Source organism: Chelmon rostratus, chromosome 3 (genome assembly GCF_017976325.1).
Source record: "Chelmon rostratus isolate fCheRos1 chromosome 3, fCheRos1.pri, whole genome shotgun sequence".
Classification (NCBI taxonomy): Eukaryota; Metazoa; Chordata; class Actinopteri; order Chaetodontiformes; family Chaetodontidae; genus Chelmon; species Chelmon rostratus.
In genome coordinates, this window is record NC_055660.1 from 25,014,516 (window position 1) to 25,035,548 (window position 21,033).

The window sequence follows — 21,033 nt, forward strand, 5'->3', positions numbered from 1 at the left end:
CTCTGTCTCATGAGGTTAATTGCTTCATTTAGCCTTAGTTGTTGAATGTTCCCTCTTTCAAACTCAGTGTTCTGTTTTCCCTTGACTGTGTGCGGGGAACACGAACGTGTTCATGTGCTTGAGTGTATCATCCCCCAGTTAAGCCCTCGTGATTACCCGCAGAGTGAGTGAGGGGAGGGCCCCACTCCCCAATTTCTATTTAATTGTATTACGAGTCCATACGGCTGCGGCGTACAATATCATGCTTTTGATTTCTCATCATGTGCCGCTATTATCAGATGCTGTTCATTTGCTAAGCATATTTACCATAAACGTGATGCTTTCATGGATGAGAGAGACACCGAGACAGAGAATCCCCACTCTGAAACTAAATTAACAGCTAAATGCATTTTAATCTAAAGAGATCATTTGGGAATAAATTCATAGCTAATGGCGTGTTTATTAGCAGAGTCATGCATGTGTATTGCAGCATAATGAGGCTCGGGTTTACCTACGAAGCACAGAGCAGGTTTTTTGCTGTACATCCAGGAACTGCTGCAGTTCTGATGCTGGACATTAGGGGGTGCTAAGAGACAGGGGGGCAAATGGAAGCACTTAGTGAGGAAAGTGTGAGACATGAAAACAGGAAGTAATGAGATTACTTTAATTAAGCACCAATAACACTTTTCAGACATAAACCTGTTATGAATGCCTCCACTTTATTTATCATCCAGTGGTCACAGTTTTACCATACAAAACCAACTTCCAACATGGAACTGCATCGGAATGTGATTACTTTTAATACGCACACACGCACACACACACACGCACACACACACATACACACACACACACACACACACACACACACACACACACAGACACACACACACACTAACAAAATTAAATACAGTTGTATAAAATAATCAGGGCTGAGGAAAGGAGACACATTAAGGGATATTATAACATGCAGTGACAAATATAAAAAATAGACATTTGTTTTCTTTTTCTGTACAAACATAGAGGACACATATAAATATATAGAAGTAAAAAAGAGTGTATTTTTAAAATACAAAGGTCAAATTGTACAGTTACATTCCATAATAACAAAACAGAAGACATAGCACAATATTCAAGTGAGTTCGCCTTTTTCCACAGACACTGTACAATATTGTACACTATAAAAGCAGAAATTAGATCACGCAACTGTTGGTTTCTCCCTCCGGAGCCTGTTCACGCTGCTGTAAACATTACAAACGAAGAAAGGGTACAGGTTTTGATGGTGGATTTCCGTTTGAAATCACTCATTCAAGCGACTTTCGGAGAGAGTGTAATAACAACTGAGCAATCTGTTCTCTGAGCACTCGCTTTGATGCCTTTAAGTCACCTCGATCACAGCTTCAGTGCCGTGCTTCAGTTGCCGTTCTCTGTGAGTCCCTCAGCACTGAGCGGGAAAGAGGATATTTGGTCAAATTAACAAGACAAGCATTACAGTGAACAAGAAACAGTCATCATAAGGTTTATACATGTCGGCACAAAGAACAAGCGTTGTGGTGAAAGGTGGAACCATGCTACGCCCCGTCCCTCTCTCTCTCCCTCTAGTTCTGTCTGACGTCCTGCAGCAGCTTGTTGATCTCGTGCACCAGCTCGCTAGCGTCCATGCCGGCCTCGTGGCGGCTCTCGCTGCGCTTGCCACCTGGGTGACCCTGATGGAAGACGCCATCAAAGTCATCTTCCTCGTAGTTCTCCGGGATTTCCTCCATGGCTGGCAGCCATTTGAGGTGAGGCGGCTGTCCGTTGGTGGTGGTGGAGGTGGAGGGCGAGGAGGAAGAGGAGGAAACATGGTTTGCTCCCACGGATCCGCTCCCAGGATTTAGATAGTGGGTGTTGGCCGCCCATGCTGCCACGCCTGGGGGGTAAGCGGGGCCTTTCCCACCTGGCAACAACCCTCTTCGGTTGTCCTGCGGAACGGCGTTGTTACCAGCAACGTTGCCGCCACGCCCACCTCCTCTCTCAGTGGCCGACGAGGACGAGGGCGGGCTTGTTTCGGTACACTCTGCGTACGAGTCCATATTAGGGGGGAGCAACCGCTGGAAGACGGAGTTCATCTCTGTGAGGAGGGAGCCAGCCCCTCCTCCAGCCGCACAGGCATCACCTCCTCCTCCGGCGACGACTCCCCCAGCCCCCGCCTCTTCGTTCCCAGACTCCTTGCCAAAAGTGGAGAAGCTCTTGCGGCGCTCCGAGTCAACGGAGGACTGGTCATCGTCAACCTGGGGCTGCTGGGTGGACTCCTCCCCGGGGATGTACATGTTGTTGCGGTAGTCAGCGGAGGACGCGGGCGAGGAGAGGGGGGGCATCCAGCACTGGTCAGAGTGTCCCAGGACGCGACATTCATCCGTGCACAGTCTCATAGCTACAGCAAAGGAAGAGAGAGACACGGAAAGAGTCAGGAAGGAGTCCAGAAGCAGAAAACCAGCTCCTGACACACGCTAACAAAAACAGACGATGGCTGCAAAACAAGACAACTCTGATAAATAAGATGTTCAGAATTCCTCCAACAGAAGGAGGGTTTTTAAAAAATATTTGCTGCTGCGGCACGAAAAATGTCAGGATACTTGAATAATACAAGTCGTAAACCCGGAGACTATGCTGAGGAGGGGAGGGGGTAGTGTTGTCTTTGAAGAGATACACAGTTCAGCAGGAGGTCAAGGTGCTGTTTTTTTAGCATGAAACAAGGGCCGGGATGCTGTTGAGCACGACACGCCGTGTCTCATTCTGTTAGCATATGAATACTCGTTGTACAATACCTAGTAAATATTTCATGTGGCAGAGTTTCACTCTTCCACTGCTATCACAATCATGGCTCAGCTTGGTAGCAGTTAGCTTTCTCTCCTGATCTCTTCATAGTCTTGCTTGGAGGTACCAGATTGGTGATATTTACAGCTCACAGCACGATTATCCAGGTAGCGCCAGGTAGGAAAACAATCGCAGGAACTAGATAAATAAATGAATAACTGCGAGATTCCACCCAAATGGCACTACAGGCAGATGCTAATGTAATATTTGGCTGCTCTGCCGAGCATGTCCGCATCTCCTGACGACACAGCTGAGGCAGGGATTTGCCTGTTTGGTTCTTTTATCATATCTAGCATGAATAGCCACATTTGCCCATCTAAATAGAAAAATCTAAACAAATTAAATCTATTGAAGAGAAACAAGGATAATCCTCCCTCTCGGCCCATTATCTCCCTCCCCTCCCCTTTTTTCACATTAGCATAAAAGATAGAGGAGGGGAGGGGGGGGGGAGGAGGGGTGCAACACCTCCACGTCGTTCTCAAAGGGAGGAAAAAGGAGATACAGAAAGAGCGTCCATGTCCACCGTCCCTCCCTTTATCCATCTCAATAAAGATAGAGAATACATTAACAGGTAGAGAAGAGAGAGAGAAACGCTGAGGAGCTCTCGGGCATGTAGGAGAGGGTGAGGGAGGGACGGCGTGAGCGGGAGAGAGAGAGAATAACATCATTCTAAAAGCAATTACTATGAATTCTCCTCAGTTCAGACATGAAAGCGCACCACTGTCACTCACCGGGGGGAAAAAAAACGAGAACGAAAAGAAAAAGGAAAGAAAAAAAACCCAGCGCACTGAGACGCATACCGATGAGTGACAGGCGACTCATCTCCGCTCCAGGGAGGATTTTACAGACACGACTCTAACTTAGGGGCAGATAACGCACACGCACACACACACAGCAACGCAAACAGCCAGACACACTGTAACCTCTCTCTGTGTGATAACGAGCGTGGAAATGAGGGCTGTGTGGAAGAATGGGGCTGAGCACAATGGGGATTGTGTTGGCAACAGGGTGAATGGAGTGGCTGTATAGGCAGGTGGACAGATAAATAATGGGCTCGGGCCCGGCGCTGTCCGCGGTGCTGAAATTTGTCAGGCAGGAGGTGCATTAGAAGGCAGGGTGTGGGCCGGAGGAAGAGAGAGGTCAGGTCAATCCACTGCCAGTTCATTTAAGCTTGGACTCAGATCGGACAGAAACAGAGCGCAAATAAGAACTGTGTGTGTTTTTTTTCAGTCAATTCAATTGGCCCAAAGTCGATGAAGCCCAGACAAAAATCCACCGAAAAGTATGACTTCACAACTTCTGCGAGATAAGATTAAGCTGCGGCGCGACCGTGCCGTGAAGCTGAGGTGATAGCGGAGTGTGAGGCGCTGCCGCAGAGGGTGTTAGGTGTGTGACTCAGCTGAGCGGAATCAATTTGGCAAATGGCGGGGGAGGAGCAAATAACGGGGCCTGCGAGGCTCACCTGGGTGGAGTCGATGGTGCATTTCGAGGTGTATCAGGTCAGAAAAGCCCTCCCCCAGCAGCAGCCTGTCCACGGGGGACTCCCGCCCCATGTCACAGTCACTGTCCCCCGCCTCGCTGTCCCCACGGCCACTGTCCTTCAGGCTGAACTTGTCCATGTCTTGCAACGCATACCTGAGTGGGGAGATCACAAGCACATACAGGCACCAGTCAGTCAGAGGTACTGGATCTGCAAAAAAATGCTGCAAACTGTGCAAACACCAAGTGGCTTTTGTTTGGCAGGCTGGTGGAATCTGTCTATCTATAAAAACTTCTGCAACCTGTCAATCTCCAGACACGGCTTGGCCCATTAATCCTACATGCAGGTAGATCCTCTAAATCTATCACAACGGCCACCGGGGGCATCAATAAATGTGGGGATCATAAGGGGACATTATGATGAAAGTCATGATGGATGCACACATTACAGCCCGAGCCCAATTCCTCCAAGAGCACAAGCATCGGGAATATTGTTGCGACATCCAGACAAATGAGTTTGCATACTTTTGAGCTGAATGACATCGGTATGATAACAGCTGGAATATGAGGAAATACATTTACACGCCATTGAAGCATGAGCTCCATGTAACTGACTGACTGACAGGCAACAGCTCACAACAGGTTGCTGGAACATGTAATACACAATGAAAAACAAGTGGTTCAAAAAGTAAACAAAAGATAATCTTCCAGGGGAGGTGGGGGGGCAGGGGGTAGGGGTAATTTACCTGTAGCTGCGGGAGTATTTGTTGCCACGGAAACTGGGTCTGGGCTGGTACTGGCCCTGATGGAGCATGGACAGAAGCTGTGAGACTTGCTACATCCGAAAATAACAAAACAAACAAAATAAAACAAACAAAAAGAAACAGAAAAGGGGGGATGAATAACAGATGGGTAATTGGGGAGGGGGGAGAAAAAGAAAGAGGGAGAGACAACACAGAAGACAAAATAATGGATGAGTAAACACAAAATGGATGATGGAGAGGCTGCTAAAAATGGATGAGACAAAATGGATGACGTTCAAACAAACACAAAAAAAGGTGGCGAGGGTGACGGTGGGGGTTCTACATGAATATGGACACATATGACTGAGGGGTGGGTGGTGGTTATGATGAAGGTGGTGGAGACAGGGTGTAAACAAGGTAAAGACAAAGACACATCTATAATCATCAACAGTTTAATGAGAGTCAGTTTGAACTACAGGGCAGTGTTGATTAAGTCACTGTCACACATGGAGATGAGTTAATTTGCTCAAACGGAGACAGCTGTGTGAGGATGAGAGGTGGTGTGTGTGTGTGTGTGTGTGTGAGAGAGAGAGAGAGAGAGAGAGAGAGTGAGAGGAGAGGAAATTTGAAGAGGGGCTGAGGGGTCATATTTGAAATATCTGAGTGTAATTTGCTCGTGTGTGCGCGTGTGCGCGTGCGTGCTCACCTCCACCGGTGGAGTCGCGTGCGCCAGTTCCAGGGCGAAGCTCTCCGGAATGTGATTGGACGAGATGGTCACCAGGCTGTTCAGTGATTGGCGGCTGTGGTGATTCTGCCGGCTCCCCATCTGGGCTCGCTCCATGGGGGGCGTGGCCGAAGGTGAGCGGTGATGAGCTCTGATTGGCAGGGTGCCGTTCACCGTGGGGACCAGGGTGATATCACCTTTGTGGATCTGGCGCGAGGGCTTCTTGGGGTGGTGCTGGTGGGTTGATTCGGCCACCCGGCAGTTGTAGGAGTGTCTCGTGTCCTTCTTCTCCCGGTTGCAGCGGGCGGCGAACACCACCATGATGACCAGCAGCACGGCGCAGATGGCCCCCAGGGAGATGATGATGATCAGGGACGCATCCAGGGCAGACTCCCCCTGGTCCATCACCTGGACATGGTTCTCCATGTTCTCATAGAGGGTGATCTTCAGCACCGCCTTCGCGCTCAGGCTCTCCCTTCCCTGATCTCGGACCACGACCGTCAGCTCCGCATGCTCGTGGGGGAAGTTCTCCAGGCTGCTGTTGGCGTGGATTTCACAGGTTCTGGGGTCAATGATGAAGAAGCCCTCCTCGTTGCCGCTGACGATTGAGCAGATGAGCTCAGCGTTGACCCCCGTGTCCCGATCAGTCGCCCTGACCACGGTTACTAGATGCCCCGCCTCCGTGAACTTCGACGCGGGCACGTCAGCTGTGAAGTTCCACAGCTGCGGGACCACGATGACGGGAGGGTTGTCATTCTCGTCCAGGATGTTCAGGATGACCGTGGCGTTGCTGAGCAGTGGTGGTTTCCCTGCGTCTTTGGCTTGCACCACGAAGGAGATGCGACTCACATCCTCGCGATCAAACGTGCGCAGCGCATAGATGGCGCCGTTCGAGGGGTCAATGGTGACGTAGGTGGAGATGGAGCTCCCGTGAACAGAGTTCTCCAAGATGGAGTAGCTCACCTGCCCATTGGTGTCCAGATCGGGGTCTGTGGCCATGATGGAGGTCAGATACGCTCCAGGGGCATTGTTCTCCGACTTAAAGATCTCATACCGGCCCTTCTCAAACCGCGGCGGGTTGTCGTTTTCATCAGTTACATGCACGGTGAAATGTTTGACGGTGGACAGACTGGGGGTCCCCCGGTCCTCTGCCACCACCGTCAGGCTGAACTCCGACCTCTTTTCTCGGTCCAAAGACACGTTAGTTAAAATCATGTAGTTGTTCTCATATGTCTTCTGCAGTTTGAAATATCCTTGACCGTGAAGTCTACACTCCACCTCTCCATTCAGCGCCGAGTCCAAGTCCTCCACCCTCACCAGGGCGACGAACGTGTCCAAGGGAGAAGCCTCGGATATATACGCTGCGTCCCCGTTCCCCTGAGAGGACATGAGGTTGATGCTGATGTCCGGTTTGTTGTCGTTCACGTCCACCACCTTGACCAGGATCTTGCAGTGAGCTGGCATGGAGTTTGGACCCATGTCCTGCGCCTGGACGTCAATGTCGTAAGAGTTAACGGCCTCGTAGTCCACGCGCCTGATGAGGGTCAGGTGACCGCTGTCGGGGTTAATTTTGAACGTCTCCATTATTTTGGGGGACACGTGACTGCTGAATGAGTAGACTATTTTGGCGTTCGTGCCGTCATCCGCGTCAGTGGCGTTTAAGTCGATGAGCAGAGTGCCAACAGGTGAATTTTCTGGCAGATTGATGACATACGATGACTTGTCAAAAATCGGGCTGTTGTCATTTGAGTCCGCAACACTGATTTTGAGGAGGGTCGAACCCGTTCTGGGGGGAACGCCCCTGTCAGAGGCCGTGTACTGAAGTTCATAAGCGGAGCGCACCTCCCGGTCCAGCTCCCTGAGCACCACCAGCTCCGCATATTTAGCCCCGTCAGTCCTGGACTGGATGTCGATCTTGAAGAAGTTGTTGGGCTCTAATGCGTACGTGTACAGCGAGTTCTCCCCGACGTCGGGGTCCGTGGCGCTGTCCAGGGGTATGCGCGCTCCCACGGCGGCGCTCTCGGAGATCTCAATGGGGATGACGGCGCGGGCGAACTGGGGTGCGTTATCGTTGATGTCCAACACTTCCACCTCGACGTGAAACAGCTGCAGGTGCTCCGTGGGGAGCGTCAGCACGTCGAATTGGATAGAACAGTTGAGATTCTTTTCGCAGAGTTTCTCGCGGTCAATTTTTGTCCTGACGCTGATTTCTCCGTCCTGCTCGCGCACCGTGAGGAAAGACGAGCTGCCTCTCTGCATGGCTCTGAAGCGCAGCGACACTGTGCTGGGAAGTTTAGCCAGAACATCAGCGACGTCGTCTTTCAAACGGGCGATAACCGTGCCAACCTTCTGCTCCTCATAAATCTGATATTTCAATGTCTTACCGGTGGCGTGTTGCGCTGCCAGCGCCAAAACAGCCAGAACTTTCCACATTCTTGTCAGAAACAGTCCCTTCATTTTTCCTGCTTGCATTTTTGTGGAAGCCAAAAGCAGATCCCAAAAAATAGCTCCAAAAAGCAGCACAGTGCAGGTCAGTTCCAGTTTTAACTTAGTAAATGCGCTGCTCCGTCAATCAGCAGCTGCATTGCTTTCTCCGCGGAGCGAGGACAAAAAACAATCAAATAAAACATTCGACTGGCAAATGCAAGCTCGCTCAAGTTGCACCAGTTTCCATAAAAGCGTCCAAATGTGTTTCTGTCTGTTCTCCTTTGTCACACAGATCTGTTGCGCGCACCCACAGTGAGGGAGAACCAGCTGAGTGCCACTGAAATCTGTGCGCCTTTCTCCCTCTTCTCCCTGCGTCTGGTCTTGTGCGCCGTGCGCTCTCGTTCGCTCCCTCTCTCCGTTTGAGGTGCCTCTGCACACAGACTTGCCCAAAAATAACCCGCCTCAAACCAGCTAGTTGTACATCAGCCACGGCCCCCCTTTTCACATCCCGGGAAACACAAACGCTTCTTAAACGAAAGGCTGGCTGGTGGCCACTCAAAACTCCAGAGGAGAGAAGAGGAGGCGCAAGAGGGGAGGAAAGAGAGAAAGTGGGGGGGTAAAAACCCCGCCCTGTGTGTGTGTGTGCGTGTGGGGGGGATTCACTCTCCCCACTTTTTCAGAGTAACGATCATGCAGCAACAATGGGCAGGGGGGAAAATAAACTCAAGAAGAAAACGCTCACTCAAGCTTAGCCGGCTGTTTTTCATTGCAATAAAACCACAGGAAGGTTTACAAGTTTCTCGCTTCGGGTCTGTTCTCCTCAGACAGCATGGACACACCGAGAGTCTAAATTCTCATTAGACGAGACAAAGATGTAGTCGACCGTCAGCACTGTCACCCACCACCTTTAAAGCCCTCATAGGCCCACTGATGATTTCTAAAACATGACCGAGCGTAGCCATAACCAGCTGTCAACACTCACTCCTGCTATATGACTGACTCACTGGATGCCTTGGCATTAGTCTGTGTGGGTCTCTCTGTCTCTCTCTCTCTCTCTGTGTGTGTGTGTGTGTGTGTGTGCCATAGGCTTATACTGTATCTACTTTTTTCCCTGCTCTTTCAAGTGGCAGCTGACTACCCCCGTCTCCATGCACAGGCACTTAGTGGTGGATGTTTTCAGTGCGAGATGTATTTTTTTTTCACATGCGCCTCATCCGTGGCTGTCTATGGGTGAGAGTATAAGCCGGGTAAGCCGTGTGGCGAATCGCGTAGAAAGGGAGCCGGACTCTAATGAATGCCTTTAAAGAGTCGGTCACGCCGAGGAACAGCTCTGTCCCCGTGCACAGATCTGTTCGACATCACTTCAAACTCCCCGTAGGATGCGTTGTCGATAACGAGCGCAGCATCCCGAACTCGCCAGCATTTTCAGTTCCCCCAGAGAGAGAGAGAAAAAAGTCTAAATCATGTAAATGAACGGACCGGCGAGGGTAGACAGAGAAACAGAAAGAGAGAAATGAAAGAAACGCAGGGAGAGAGATAGAGAGAGAGAGATCTAAGGTTTAACGAATGCGCACAACTGGGACCGTGCATTCTGGAGACCATCTGGCGCGGTTTGTTTGGCACCAGGACCCGGCGATTACAGCCGACCAAACAAGACTCCAGCGGAGTCCCGAACCCCGCACAACTGCGAGGAAATGAGTTGTCACGGGGGATTGGAGAGCACCGAGCAGCTTTTTCCAGACCCATTCACGCATTTTGCGCGCGTGCACGGCGCGCCCGCGCGTGCGTCAAAGTGAGACAAAAATGCGCTCAACTAATAGGGACTTCAGTTCTTGCAATAACAGCTTACAAAGACCCTCATGCATATTCACATATATTCATATTCAATATTATAGCAGGAGTTGAAGCTGGGACCCGACTGCAGGTGACCATCTGGAGCAGAACTCCAAGAACACGAGCCTCTCCACGAGAGAGTGTCCCGCTCACCCTGCTGGTCGCTAAGCTGAAGTCATTTCTTAGTCAACACTTTGAGAATCATTTTAGAGACTATAATTAACATTAAGAAGTAGATAGATACAAAATTTGAAAAACAAATGAATAATTTACCACCAGCTGCTGGCGACTGTGTGAGAAATGTAATATATATATATATATATATATATATATATATATATATATATATATATATATATATATATATATATATATAAAGCCATCCCTGGACTGAATGATGTTATCCATTTAAATCAGGTTATTCCGTGTGGGCTGATCTTTTGCCGCACAACATCTGCACAGCTCTCAAAGCTTTCTGCGCATTTGCCTGTAAACAATAGCTTATTAAATATTCCAAACGTGCATGGACATCGAGCAGAAGCTCCCATTTAAAACTGGGAGCCTTAAATTGGCGGAAAACCTTTATTCCCTCTCCCAGTGTCTATTCATCGCCTGAGCCATGTCTGCAAAATGTTTGCATTCACCCATCTTTTGCACGTCCTTCACCATAGCGCGCTTGGTATTTAAACAGGTTTGATACGGGCGCGCAGCATTTCCATAGCTCCAAATGTTCACAATGCAGTAATGCAATTACTCCCTGCGTCCCAGAGAAGCTAATCACATTTGGAGAACAAAGTCAGCTCCGGAGTTTATGGAAGAGGGGAGCAAAAGAAAGAGGCAGAGTTGGAGGGGGTGAGGGTACGCCGGGGTCTTAAACACTGCGCAGAATAAAACAATTAATGTATAGAGGGGGTATAATCGAAGTAAAAAGCAGATGGAGGCTTAATGCATTTAGGCACGCTACATAACCAGAGGAGCCGAGCAAACATGGCCTTTTTAATGCTTAAGAACAGCAGTAATTGAGCTGAAAATATTCATCCTCTGCAGCAGGTGCGAAGATGCCACGGCTCTGGGAGTTGCTAAGTTTTTGTTTAACTTCTCCAGAGATCGTTTTATTGATCCATAGGCGGACCCGGAGCCCAGATCAGTGTCTCCGCAAATGCATGCGCTCAGCACAAACAAACAAACACACAGCTCTGGAGCTTGGGTTGCAGCTCTCTTCATTATTGCCTCTGTGTGTGGGGGCCTCCTAGCCATAAAGTGATAGTGTGAATTAAACGTCTGTCGCTAACATACATGGCTATCTTCGCAATATTTATCCCCCCCTCCCCTTCCACCAAGTCAATATACTGTAGGCGCAGCAGGTGGAGCGGCCATAGAAACGCGCCCCTGGAAGCCGGTTCAGATCGGAGTCAAGAGGAATGTGTGTGCGCGCGCGCGCACGTGTGCGCTGATGCTGGTGGCTTGGTTGTAAAGGCACGCGAGCATCTGTCGCCTCGTCTGCCCGCTCATTGTCACTGATTCAATTAGGAGCGATTTGGTGGATGCCATTCCAGAGGGGAGGAGCGGGACCACAGAGAGGCTGGGAGTTTGCTTTCACTGGCGCTGGAGGGAGAAGTTGATACCACCCCCTGCGCGCGCGCACACACACACGCACACACGCACACGCACACACACGCACACAAACACACACACACACACACACACTACTACCCCCATCACAGCAATGATTGTTATTCACCCGAGTGTCTGCCTCCCTCTCCCCCTCCTTTGCTTTCATTAGGGGTCCATAGAGCTTTATTACTTTATGACTCGTTGGTCACCATTGTGTGTGTGTGTGTGTGTATCTATGCGAGCAGACAAGAGAGAGTGCACTGCCTTGTTCTTGCTCACAGTGCATGTGGTGATCACACTCTGAGCGCGGCATATTGCAAGCGATGTCAACAGTTGGGCGACAAATTTATAGCCCAGGCAGAACTATGGGGCAAAGAAAGAATGCGTCTGGTCACCTTTAAAGTGGGCGCATTACTGCACTGCTCTGCCAGTCTCCCAGCCCAGCACCCGATGAAAAGAACAGGCTGTTATTGCTTTTTTTTTACAGGCTTTACTGACTTATGCGGGAGGAGAGGTGTATAAAATATTCATACCTTTCCTCTGCAAGACCAGTACAAAGTGTCATTTTAACTCTGGCATGGATATACTGTATGTTTGACCAATGCATTTACAATTCTGTTCCATTCTACTGTTGAAGCCCGTGGTGGCTGAACAGCCGGCGCTTCGCTTTGAGTTTGGGCAGTTCAATTTCCCCATTAGAGCCGACCTTTTCCTGTGTTGTCAAATCAAATGAGAAACTCCTATTCTATTCTACTTTATGCACTTCTATCTAATTCGATCCCATTGAAGTTTTTGGCACGGTGAGTCTCGCGTTTGTTTGCCTGACACGAAGGAGCAGTTCGGGTGTCCAGTCATCCAGTCATTCTTTCCTTGGCCTCATTCTCTCCCTCTGATTCATACCTAGCTGACTTTATGTGTACACACACACACACACACACGTGCGAGCACACGCACGCACATTGCACTTTATCTGACTGAATGGCAGTGACAGCGAGGTGCTTTGCCCAACCAAGACATGGCACAGAGAAACACAAAGGCTTCACAAGCAATCAGCACCGCAGCACTCAGGAGCGAACACCTCTCCCTCGCCATCTCTGTCTGTCTTTTAAGGCTCAGCCTCACATTTAACAGGAAGCCTTACTAGTTCTTTACATTTACTCCCATCCTTGTTCTTTCTGTCATTAAAGGATTATTTCAGATTAGTTGTTGTGGAGACCATAATTTCCACTGGCTACGTATGAGACTGTACTATGCACAGTAGCTGCTGAGATGTATAAACACAGTGACATTGCTACAACAAAGATAGATGGGGCAGAAACACTATGTTGATAATGAATTTACACAAGATTGTTAACTTAGCTTAGCGTAAACATCAATCTTTTATAGTGATTAATCAAAGGAGGTACAACATCTTGAGAGTGAGCCTTAGACATGCTGGTAGGCAGTTTTATTTCCTTTAGACAGAGCTGTTTTCTTCTGCTTGTAGTCTTTATACTAAGCTCAGCAGCTGCTGTCTGTAGGTTCATATCCATCGTACAGATGTGAGAGTGGTGCGGCCACAGCATTCTGAGTATGCGACACATCTGGGCAAGGATCTCAACATCCTCTTATGCTTCCATTGTCATCCCATGACCCTGGTGGTGGTTTTGATTTTCTTGCTTAAAGTGGAAAATGTACTTTTCATTTAATGTTGATTCATCTGCATTAAAACTCCACAACCTCAAGACGTGGTCTGATGTCTATAGGAACATTTCCTTGACTCTTAAATGGTTTCTTTTCGGAGATAAGAGAGCCTTTATAAGATTATATTGCAATTCAGTGAGGCAATATGAATTGCAAATGTATATTAATTGGGAGGGCACTTGAGAGCCCTCAGCTCCATATCCTTTCTCTAATGCTTTGCAGGAGTCACCTTGAATTAATGGAGAAAACAGTGTTAGGGCCTTTTAGTCTGAAGGAGGAAATGCTACCACATGCACTGTAAGACACACCCACCAGCCCGTGTGTGTATGTGCGTTCACACACGTGTCTGGCCGAGAGCGTGTACCTTCTCGTGTCGATGGCTGTGAGCATGTGTTTGTGTGCTTGATTGACATGTTGTTGATTTGTTGGGGACTGGCTTTTCCCCAGTTGGATGTCTGTCTACAGCTGATGACTGACAGCTAATTTGTGGTCCAGAGATTAGTGTTTTAGAAAAGGAACTCTCTCTGAGACACGCCGCATCCAACCTGAATTGGTCCCATTTGGTACGATTCCTTTGACAGAACATGTGTGTCAGGCTGGTAATGAGGACTGGCCAAGCTTCTGCACACGAAGGCGGCCAGCGTCCCAGAGAAATCCGTTTTGAACACGCACTGACAGCTGCTTTTTGAGCTTGTCACTGTACATGTGTGAACAGCGTCGGGACGTTTGCATTAGCGCTACTTACTTCAAATCGCTTTTTGATTGATGCATAGACAAAGTTGCCCTCTTTTCTCGACGATGTGGCTTTGATTAAGAACTTGTAATGAGGTCGGGGTCTTGTATGTGTGTATGTGTGTTGCCGCAGACTAGAAAAAAGCAAAATCAAAGCGTTTCTGCGGGTTTTCCCATCATGTTTGAATTAGGAAATGTTAGCTTGTAAGTAGCCGTGTTTTAAAGAAGTAGAACAAACAGCGACATCAGCCACAGAGCACAAGGCCTAACTCAAACCAGAGATCCCTGGAGCACACACACACACACACACACACACACACACACACACACACACACACACACACACACACAGGCATATAAACACAACATAACTAGCTCCAGAGACTTGCTGGCACACACCAGACTCTGATGGGTGTGGGTTCATATAGGAGGAAAGCAGGCACAGGGAAAGTGCAGCAGCACTGCCTGGTGTGTGTGACACAAAGGCTCCGTTGTTTCCACTGAACACAAATCCTAACGACTTGGATTGATTAGAGGTACGATCATGAGCTGTAATAACACAGACCTACACTTAGGCTGCCCTGTTTAAAGCCCGGGCAACCATAAAACCTCTGTGTGAGCGTGCGCGTGTGTGCGCCCATGAACGCATGAGGCGATTTTCTGGCCGGGGTTAGGCCCTCACTAGAGTGTTACATGTTTAAGTGTACCCCGGTGACCCACTTCCTGGGGTTGCACCAGATTTATGATTCCTGAGGTTCTGAGAGCTGGCAGCTGTGGAATGGAAGAATGGATTTTGGGGGGCGGGGGGCATGATAAAGAGGAGTGGAAAGGGTTGAAGGAGCGAGGGAACGAAGCGGGAGAGGGATGATGAAGCGACGGGAGCGTGGAAAGGTGGAGGCAAAAGTTGAAATATGCAGGGGCTCGATAAAGGCCTGGATGAGGGGAGGAAGATGAGGAGAAGTGGAAGGGAGGAGGGAGGAAGGGTCAAGGAGTGTAGAAAGTAGCTGCTCAGAGGAAGGGTGGAGTTAAAAGGTAGTGGGGGAGGAAAGGAGGTTAGAGGAGAGCGTGGAATTAGACACGGGGGGAAACAAAGAAGGGATTGAAAGCGTCCAGAGAAGAGAAATGAAGGGATGTGTGGGAGGGAGAGGTGTAGGAGTGAAGCAAAGAAAAGCCTTGGTGACTTCTCCAGTGTATCCTCTGGCCCCTCAGACGTTCACGATTAAAACCTTTTTCCACTCCGTCATTCACACACGCCACTTCTCACCTTTGCTTAATGAAAACACAACCCAGGATTGATCTGTGACAACCTTGAGAGCGCCGGAGTGCCTGAAAACGTGTCAGGCGTGGCTCGTGTTCCCCATGTGTGCGGTGTGTGTGTCAGCTATACACCAGCCTGGCCGCACCTGAGCTCCTGTCTATTCGGTTCGGTGAAAGAGAGAGAAAAGAAGACCTTGGGAAAGGTTATACAAAGTGGGGAGATAAAGTGGATTTAGACAATCATTTCTTTGCCGGGTTGCAGCGTTGTTACAAACATGAACAAATTGGCCACATATTTCACAAGCTGTTGGACTCTATTGAGGAATGCTTAACATGGTGTTTCAAGTTTATGCAGGGGATTTGGGACAGGCTCCAAACAGCGAACAGCAAATGTTCAATCAGCTCAGCAGGCAGCGAGTTGCAGGGGGAGAGGGAGAGGGGAGGAACACTCGCAACGGATGACTGGAAAGACAGACGAGAAATGGAAAATGGACAAAATGTGGCAAAGTTGACTGAGGGATGATGGATGGATGGAAGGAAAGACGGATGGGGGAATGACATTTCATGAAGTGTATCCAATTTTAGGCAATTTGCTCCTCATTCTCTTGACAATTAAAGTGAATGCTGCTTTTAATTTGGTTTCATCGCTTTTATTGCCTCACCTGAGTGTGTTCATATCAGTGCATGCATTACATTACTGTGTGATTACTGTCAATCACTCACACCGAGATATGGAAGACTTCGCCGAGGGATTATCCTTCAAAGCATGTCATTTGCAAACTTAACCGTTATTATCCACGCTTATTAACCTGGACAGCAATTATTTTCTGTCTGATCAGTTTGATGATGGTTTTATGAAGAGAGAAAGAAAACAGGGAGATCAAATAAACGTCAAAAATATCAAATTTTCTATGCAGAACGATTAGGAGTGTAGCAGAAAACTCGATGAACTGCGAAGTAAGCGTTCATTTGTTCACTAACTGAAAAATGCTAGCGAAAAATGCTGTTTTAAAACAGTCTCTGCAGCGCATGAATAGTTGTAAATGAGACATTCATCACCGTCGCTAATCATCATACAAGTCTTGTCAGGTCGGCATCACTCCTAGGCTGTTTTCATTGGCTCTTCTCAGCTAACAAGCAAATAATTCATATCAGAGCTTTTTTTTACTTTGCCAAATAAACAGCAAACGGAAAGGGGGCTCTCTCATGGTTTTGGTTTCGACAAACTCCGATACAAGGCAAAAACCGTGTTGCTGGAGCGCAAAACCCTTGCTCCCAGGGGCCTCATCAAAGGCAGGAGAGGAGAGGAGGGAGAGATCTCCAAGAGCACAGAAAACAAACACACGGCGAGCCAAAGTAAGGTTACACTCAGCCACACTTCCAATGTGAATCCAGGAAAATCGAAAGAGACACAAACACATTTTGTTGATCACCATGCCCTCCACTTTCCTCTTCTTTTTTTTTTTTTTTTGAACGGCAGCTCAGCAAACATCCATCATAATTTGCCAAATTAATTCCCACATGCACCATATCATCATCAACAACAGCTTTCGTTCATGCTTGATTACTTTTATATGCAGCAACGGCTCCCTCACATTTAACATCTTTCTCCCACACATTCCCCTCCAGCGAGCACGCGAGGCAGCCTCGGAGAGACGGTGGTTCTCATCTGTAAAAACAACAAGACAGGACACACTGTGCCGGCGCGCCAATCAATAACCATTATCACAACTTCTCACCTGCTTCCAGCCTCGTGCCGGCTCAGGGTCTGATGATTTATTCTGAGGAGATGCACCAGAATGACTCATGTGATTGAAAGACGGAGAAATGGAACTACGGCTCTGCAGAAATATTCTTTCAGTGGAATAATGTGTGGCAGGGACGTGACAGACATTCTGAGGGGCCGTGGCTCAATTTATTTAGCGCGCAGGTGGTTTATTTCCATGCGCGAGGTTTATTTTTAGTGCAGTTACACTGTCCTCGGAGGAAACTTTCAAAGCTGAACGTGCTGGCGGATTATTCCAAAAAGTCATTACAACATGTAAGACACTATTTGTAAGGGACTGCAATATGTGTGACCCATCAGCAACACACACCCCCAAATGTTTTTATTTTCTTGACCCAGTAGGATTTGGAATACACTGGAATTTTCCTTTTATCATTAGAATATATGTTATATTATATACATACATACTTTAGCCAAAGAGAGCAGAGGGGCAGCTCGAGCCATGATGGCCGCTACATGTGAATGTGTTGCCTCGCCCGTGCCGGGGGTGCGATTTTTGGACAGACTGCGATGTCTATTACGCATCGCCGTGAGAGTATATAGGACGAGATGTCACATCGTAAATACGTTGGCGGGCCTGACATTTGAGAGAGGATTTGACAGAGTGACTCATTACCAAGTGGAGTGGAAAGAGCCACACACTGTAGAGTCATTCAGGAGACGCTATTTGTTTTTCCTGTTTTCCCTGAGCTCAGCGCTGACAACACAGTCGCAGACAGAATAGGCACAATACCTGCGGTATTTCAGAAGTGAACTGTGCCTTAGTTGCCGTTTGTCTCGTTCATATTGTATCTATGAGCTCTGCCGTCGTCCCCGCAATCCCCCACCCCTCCTCTCTTATCTCCATCTCTATCTGCTCCTCTTGTTCTGTCACTCCTTCCTCCACTCCTTCTTCTTCCCTTTGTCTCGTTTTTTGCCGTATCATTTCGGTCCCTCCCATCAATTGTTTCTTCCCTGTTTCTCTTATTCTCTCTCTCTCTCTGGCTGCCAATTCTCCCGTCTGCCTCGCTCGCTGGAAAGGTGAGCGTGCGTTTCACCAGTCTGCCGTGTGTCGGGCACTTTCCAATTAGCTTGTATACCTGCTCCTGGCTGTGTAGGAGATAAGATGGAGCTGATACCACCCGGCTGCTGTTATCTCTGTTTTCCTCCTGTCACACACAAACAGACATATACCTTCACACATGCGCAGCCACACGAGCACACACTTGGAAAATGCCAGAGTAGTAGCTCCCAGCGCTGCAGATGCATTGGATAGATAGATAGTGGGCTAACAAGGGGTGGACAAGTGTTATAATGAATGCATCAGGGACGGTCACATGTTGTCAGCTCGGCGCGCGTGAAGTTGGTGTCGCTCTGAGTGGCTACCGGCCGCCATTTTGCAGTTTTGAGCGTGTTTGTGAACCCAAATAGCCTCTTTTTTTCTTTCGTGTGTGCACGGGAATGCGCGCGAGGTCACGTTTGCGAGTGTGTGCCTGTGTATGCTGGGGTGTTTGCTGGTGGCAGGGTGGTGGGCCGTGCCATGACCCCGAGACCTGCCCAGACTGTTGAATAATAAAAGGCTATTCAGATGACTCTCAGGGTGACAGCGTGAAAGGAGCAGCCGCGGAGAGGGAGGAGGAGGAGGGAGGAGGGAGGAGGAGGGAGGGAGGCTGGTGGGAGCGGGGGAGTTAGGGCCCAGACATGGCTGGCTTTGTGGGAGGTAAGGGACTCTCATTATTTCTCTCAGGCTTCTCTCTCACAATCACGCCACTCTCTCTAAGTTTCCTCTGCTCTTCTTGTTTTGTGTTTCCTTCCTCTTCTGTAAGTCCATCTCCCTCCCTCCCTCTCTCCCCCCCCTCTCTCTCTCTGTCTCCCCAGACCCATCTCTTGCTTTGAGTCGATCCGTTTGTTGTCAACTCAAGCTTCATTTTCTCCACGGTCCCTATTTATTTCATCCACCCACCTCTCCTTCCCTCTCTCTTTATTTTTGATTCTTCTTTCTGTATCACATAGCCATCCCTCGCTCCCTCCCCTCCCCTCCCCTCCCCGCTTCCTTCCATCTAATCTACTTACTCCTAACAACCTCTCATGTCTCGTTTCTTTCTTCCCCGCCACTTTCTCCTCCACTATCCTTCTTTTTTTTCTTTGCTCCTCTCTCAATTATGCGTATCTCTCCCTTCCCTCTCAGCTCCTCCCTCTCGGTCTCATTAGTGATGCTGTCTACTAAGAAGGTGATTAGCCTGCTTCGGCTCTAATTAAAACACAGAAAGGGAACTAAATGAGACCTGTGATTTGTGGGTTTGTGTGCTCTCATGTGCGTGTACACACGTGCATGTGTGCACCTCTATCTTTGCGCCGTGCATGTGCGAGTCACAGTCGCCGTGGCAGAATGCTAAACAGTCAGCCGCTCTATTTCAAGACAAAGTGCTAACAATTATCCAGGGCTTCTCATAGATGTCGCACATATGTGCAAGCGAAAATGGATTTCTCCAAGGAAGCTGATTGTTTAAATTAAGTGAAAGGGGAAAAGGGAATGATGACAGAGACATAGTGTGAGAGAGGGGAAGTGTTCTAAGAGAAAGTGTGCTTTTGTCTGCAAAGCAAGAGTTATACTTATTGTGTGAAGTCTGATTTAGCCCTTTTCTTTTCACCCGTATAGTTTCCACCTGAGTTCTTTAAAAGTCTGCAAAGAGTGTGGGAGTTGACTTACTTTACCTTTTTTTTTTTTTTTTTTTTTTACCTTTAGGGAGTGTAGGCCTTTGACCAATGTCCTAATTTGGTTTTCACTTGTCAAAGTTTGTTTAGCTCACACTTTTTTCCCAGGGTGGGGTAGGTAACTCCACACCCAAGCACCAGCCTGGAGAACCGGGGTCTGCTCCACCTGCCTCATTGCCCTTCACCTGTCCAGTCGCACCTGCCAGGGGTTTAACGCCCATCCGGCATAGCTCTCAGGGTCACTGGAGTACAGCAGCCACACTCCAGGAGAGGTGTGGGATTTAAACTGCTTATTAATCCCAGACTGTTCACAATCCACATCAAAATGCTTTGACTTAACTAGTATAATGTGTTGGGAATGTATAAAAAATGGGAAGAGAAATCCCTGCAGTGGGTATCTAAGAGGATGGAGCTGATCTGAAGTCTGTCATTGCTCTTGAATAATGTGATTTCTGTCTTTCTGCCTCCTTTTCCCCCCCCAGTGTTAAAAAAAAGCAAACATTTCCTCACATTTCTGTTCGTACACCGTTTCAAATCCTGTGCGTGCGACACCACTGGCTAATCAAATCAGCCACCTTGAAAACACATTATACATAAGCGCTGTATCAATTAAATTTCAGCCCATTTTGTCCATAGTTGCATGTGGATTTGTGGCTTTCCCCATGTGTAAATAACTCCATGCTTGTGCTCGTGACTCACAGTGTGTGCTTCTGTCTGGACTCACCTCACAACTGCTGAGGGTGAGACTGTGGGCAGGTGGTAATTGCTGAAAAGCTCAGTTTATTTAAACCTGCGCATTGTAATCAGAGTAGCCACATTACTATGATCAGACTGCTACATCTGCTACGAAGTGTACATCCTGTGGATAATTACCCCACCCGCCTCATCCGCTTGCATGAGGAGACACATCAGGATCTTCTGTTTGGCTGCTGTGTGGACCCGCAGCCCTCTGTTGCAGGGGAGAAGTGAGAATGAGATTTGCATTGATACAGCAAATCCATGCGGTAATGAGATTTAAATGGCTGGAATTCATAAACGTCATTGGATGAGAAAGATAGCAGAGGAGACACAGCGTCTGCTTTAATATTTCCAAGTACTTCATCATTTATCCACAGCTAATGAAAGGTACCCTGATTAAAAGTGGCAGTTTTCGATGCACATTTTCTGGAGGTAATGCTGTTGATCTTGCAAAGCAGCTTCTCCTCAGCACTTCAAAATGACGACAG

At 48.3% G+C, this 21,033-nt stretch overlaps 1 protein-coding gene across 2 annotated transcripts; it reads right to left on the reverse strand.

Annotated features, from left to right (window-relative positions):
- Positions 1 to 723: 723 nt before the first annotated feature.
- Positions 724 to 8,574, reverse strand: pcdh18a (protocadherin 18a). Of its 2 annotated transcripts, none has more exons than XM_041933328.1 (4): positions 5,764 to 8,574; positions 5,061 to 5,116; positions 4,298 to 4,470; positions 724 to 2,392 (listed from the first exon to the last, which is right to left on the reverse strand). In XM_041933328.1, exons 1-4 carry the CDS (start codon positions 8,251 to 8,253, stop codon positions 1,578 to 1,580), a joined length of 3,534 nt encoding a protein of 1,177 aa, XP_041789262.1. In that variant the 5' UTR covers positions 8,254 to 8,574; the 3' UTR covers positions 724 to 1,577. The 2 variants fall into 2 exon arrangements, with proteins under 2 accessions (XP_041789262.1, XP_041789261.1); XM_041933327.1 differs by having other exon boundaries at positions 5,061 to 5,149.
- Positions 8,575 to 21,033: the final 12,459 nt, after the last annotated feature.

Coding starts and splice junctions, on each gene's coding strand:
- pcdh18a (XM_041933327.1), bottom strand. CDS start 8,253: ATGCAAGCAGGAAAAATGAAGGGACTGTTTCTGACAAGAATGTGGAAA. Junction 5,150..5,763: donor ACGCGACTCCACCGGTGGAG/GTGAGCACGCAC, acceptor TTTCGGATGTAG/CAAGTCTCACAGCTTCTGTC. Junction 2,393..4,297: donor GCACCATCGACTCCACCCAG/GTGAGCCTCGCA, acceptor CCTTTGCTGTAG/CTATGAGACTGTGCACGGAT.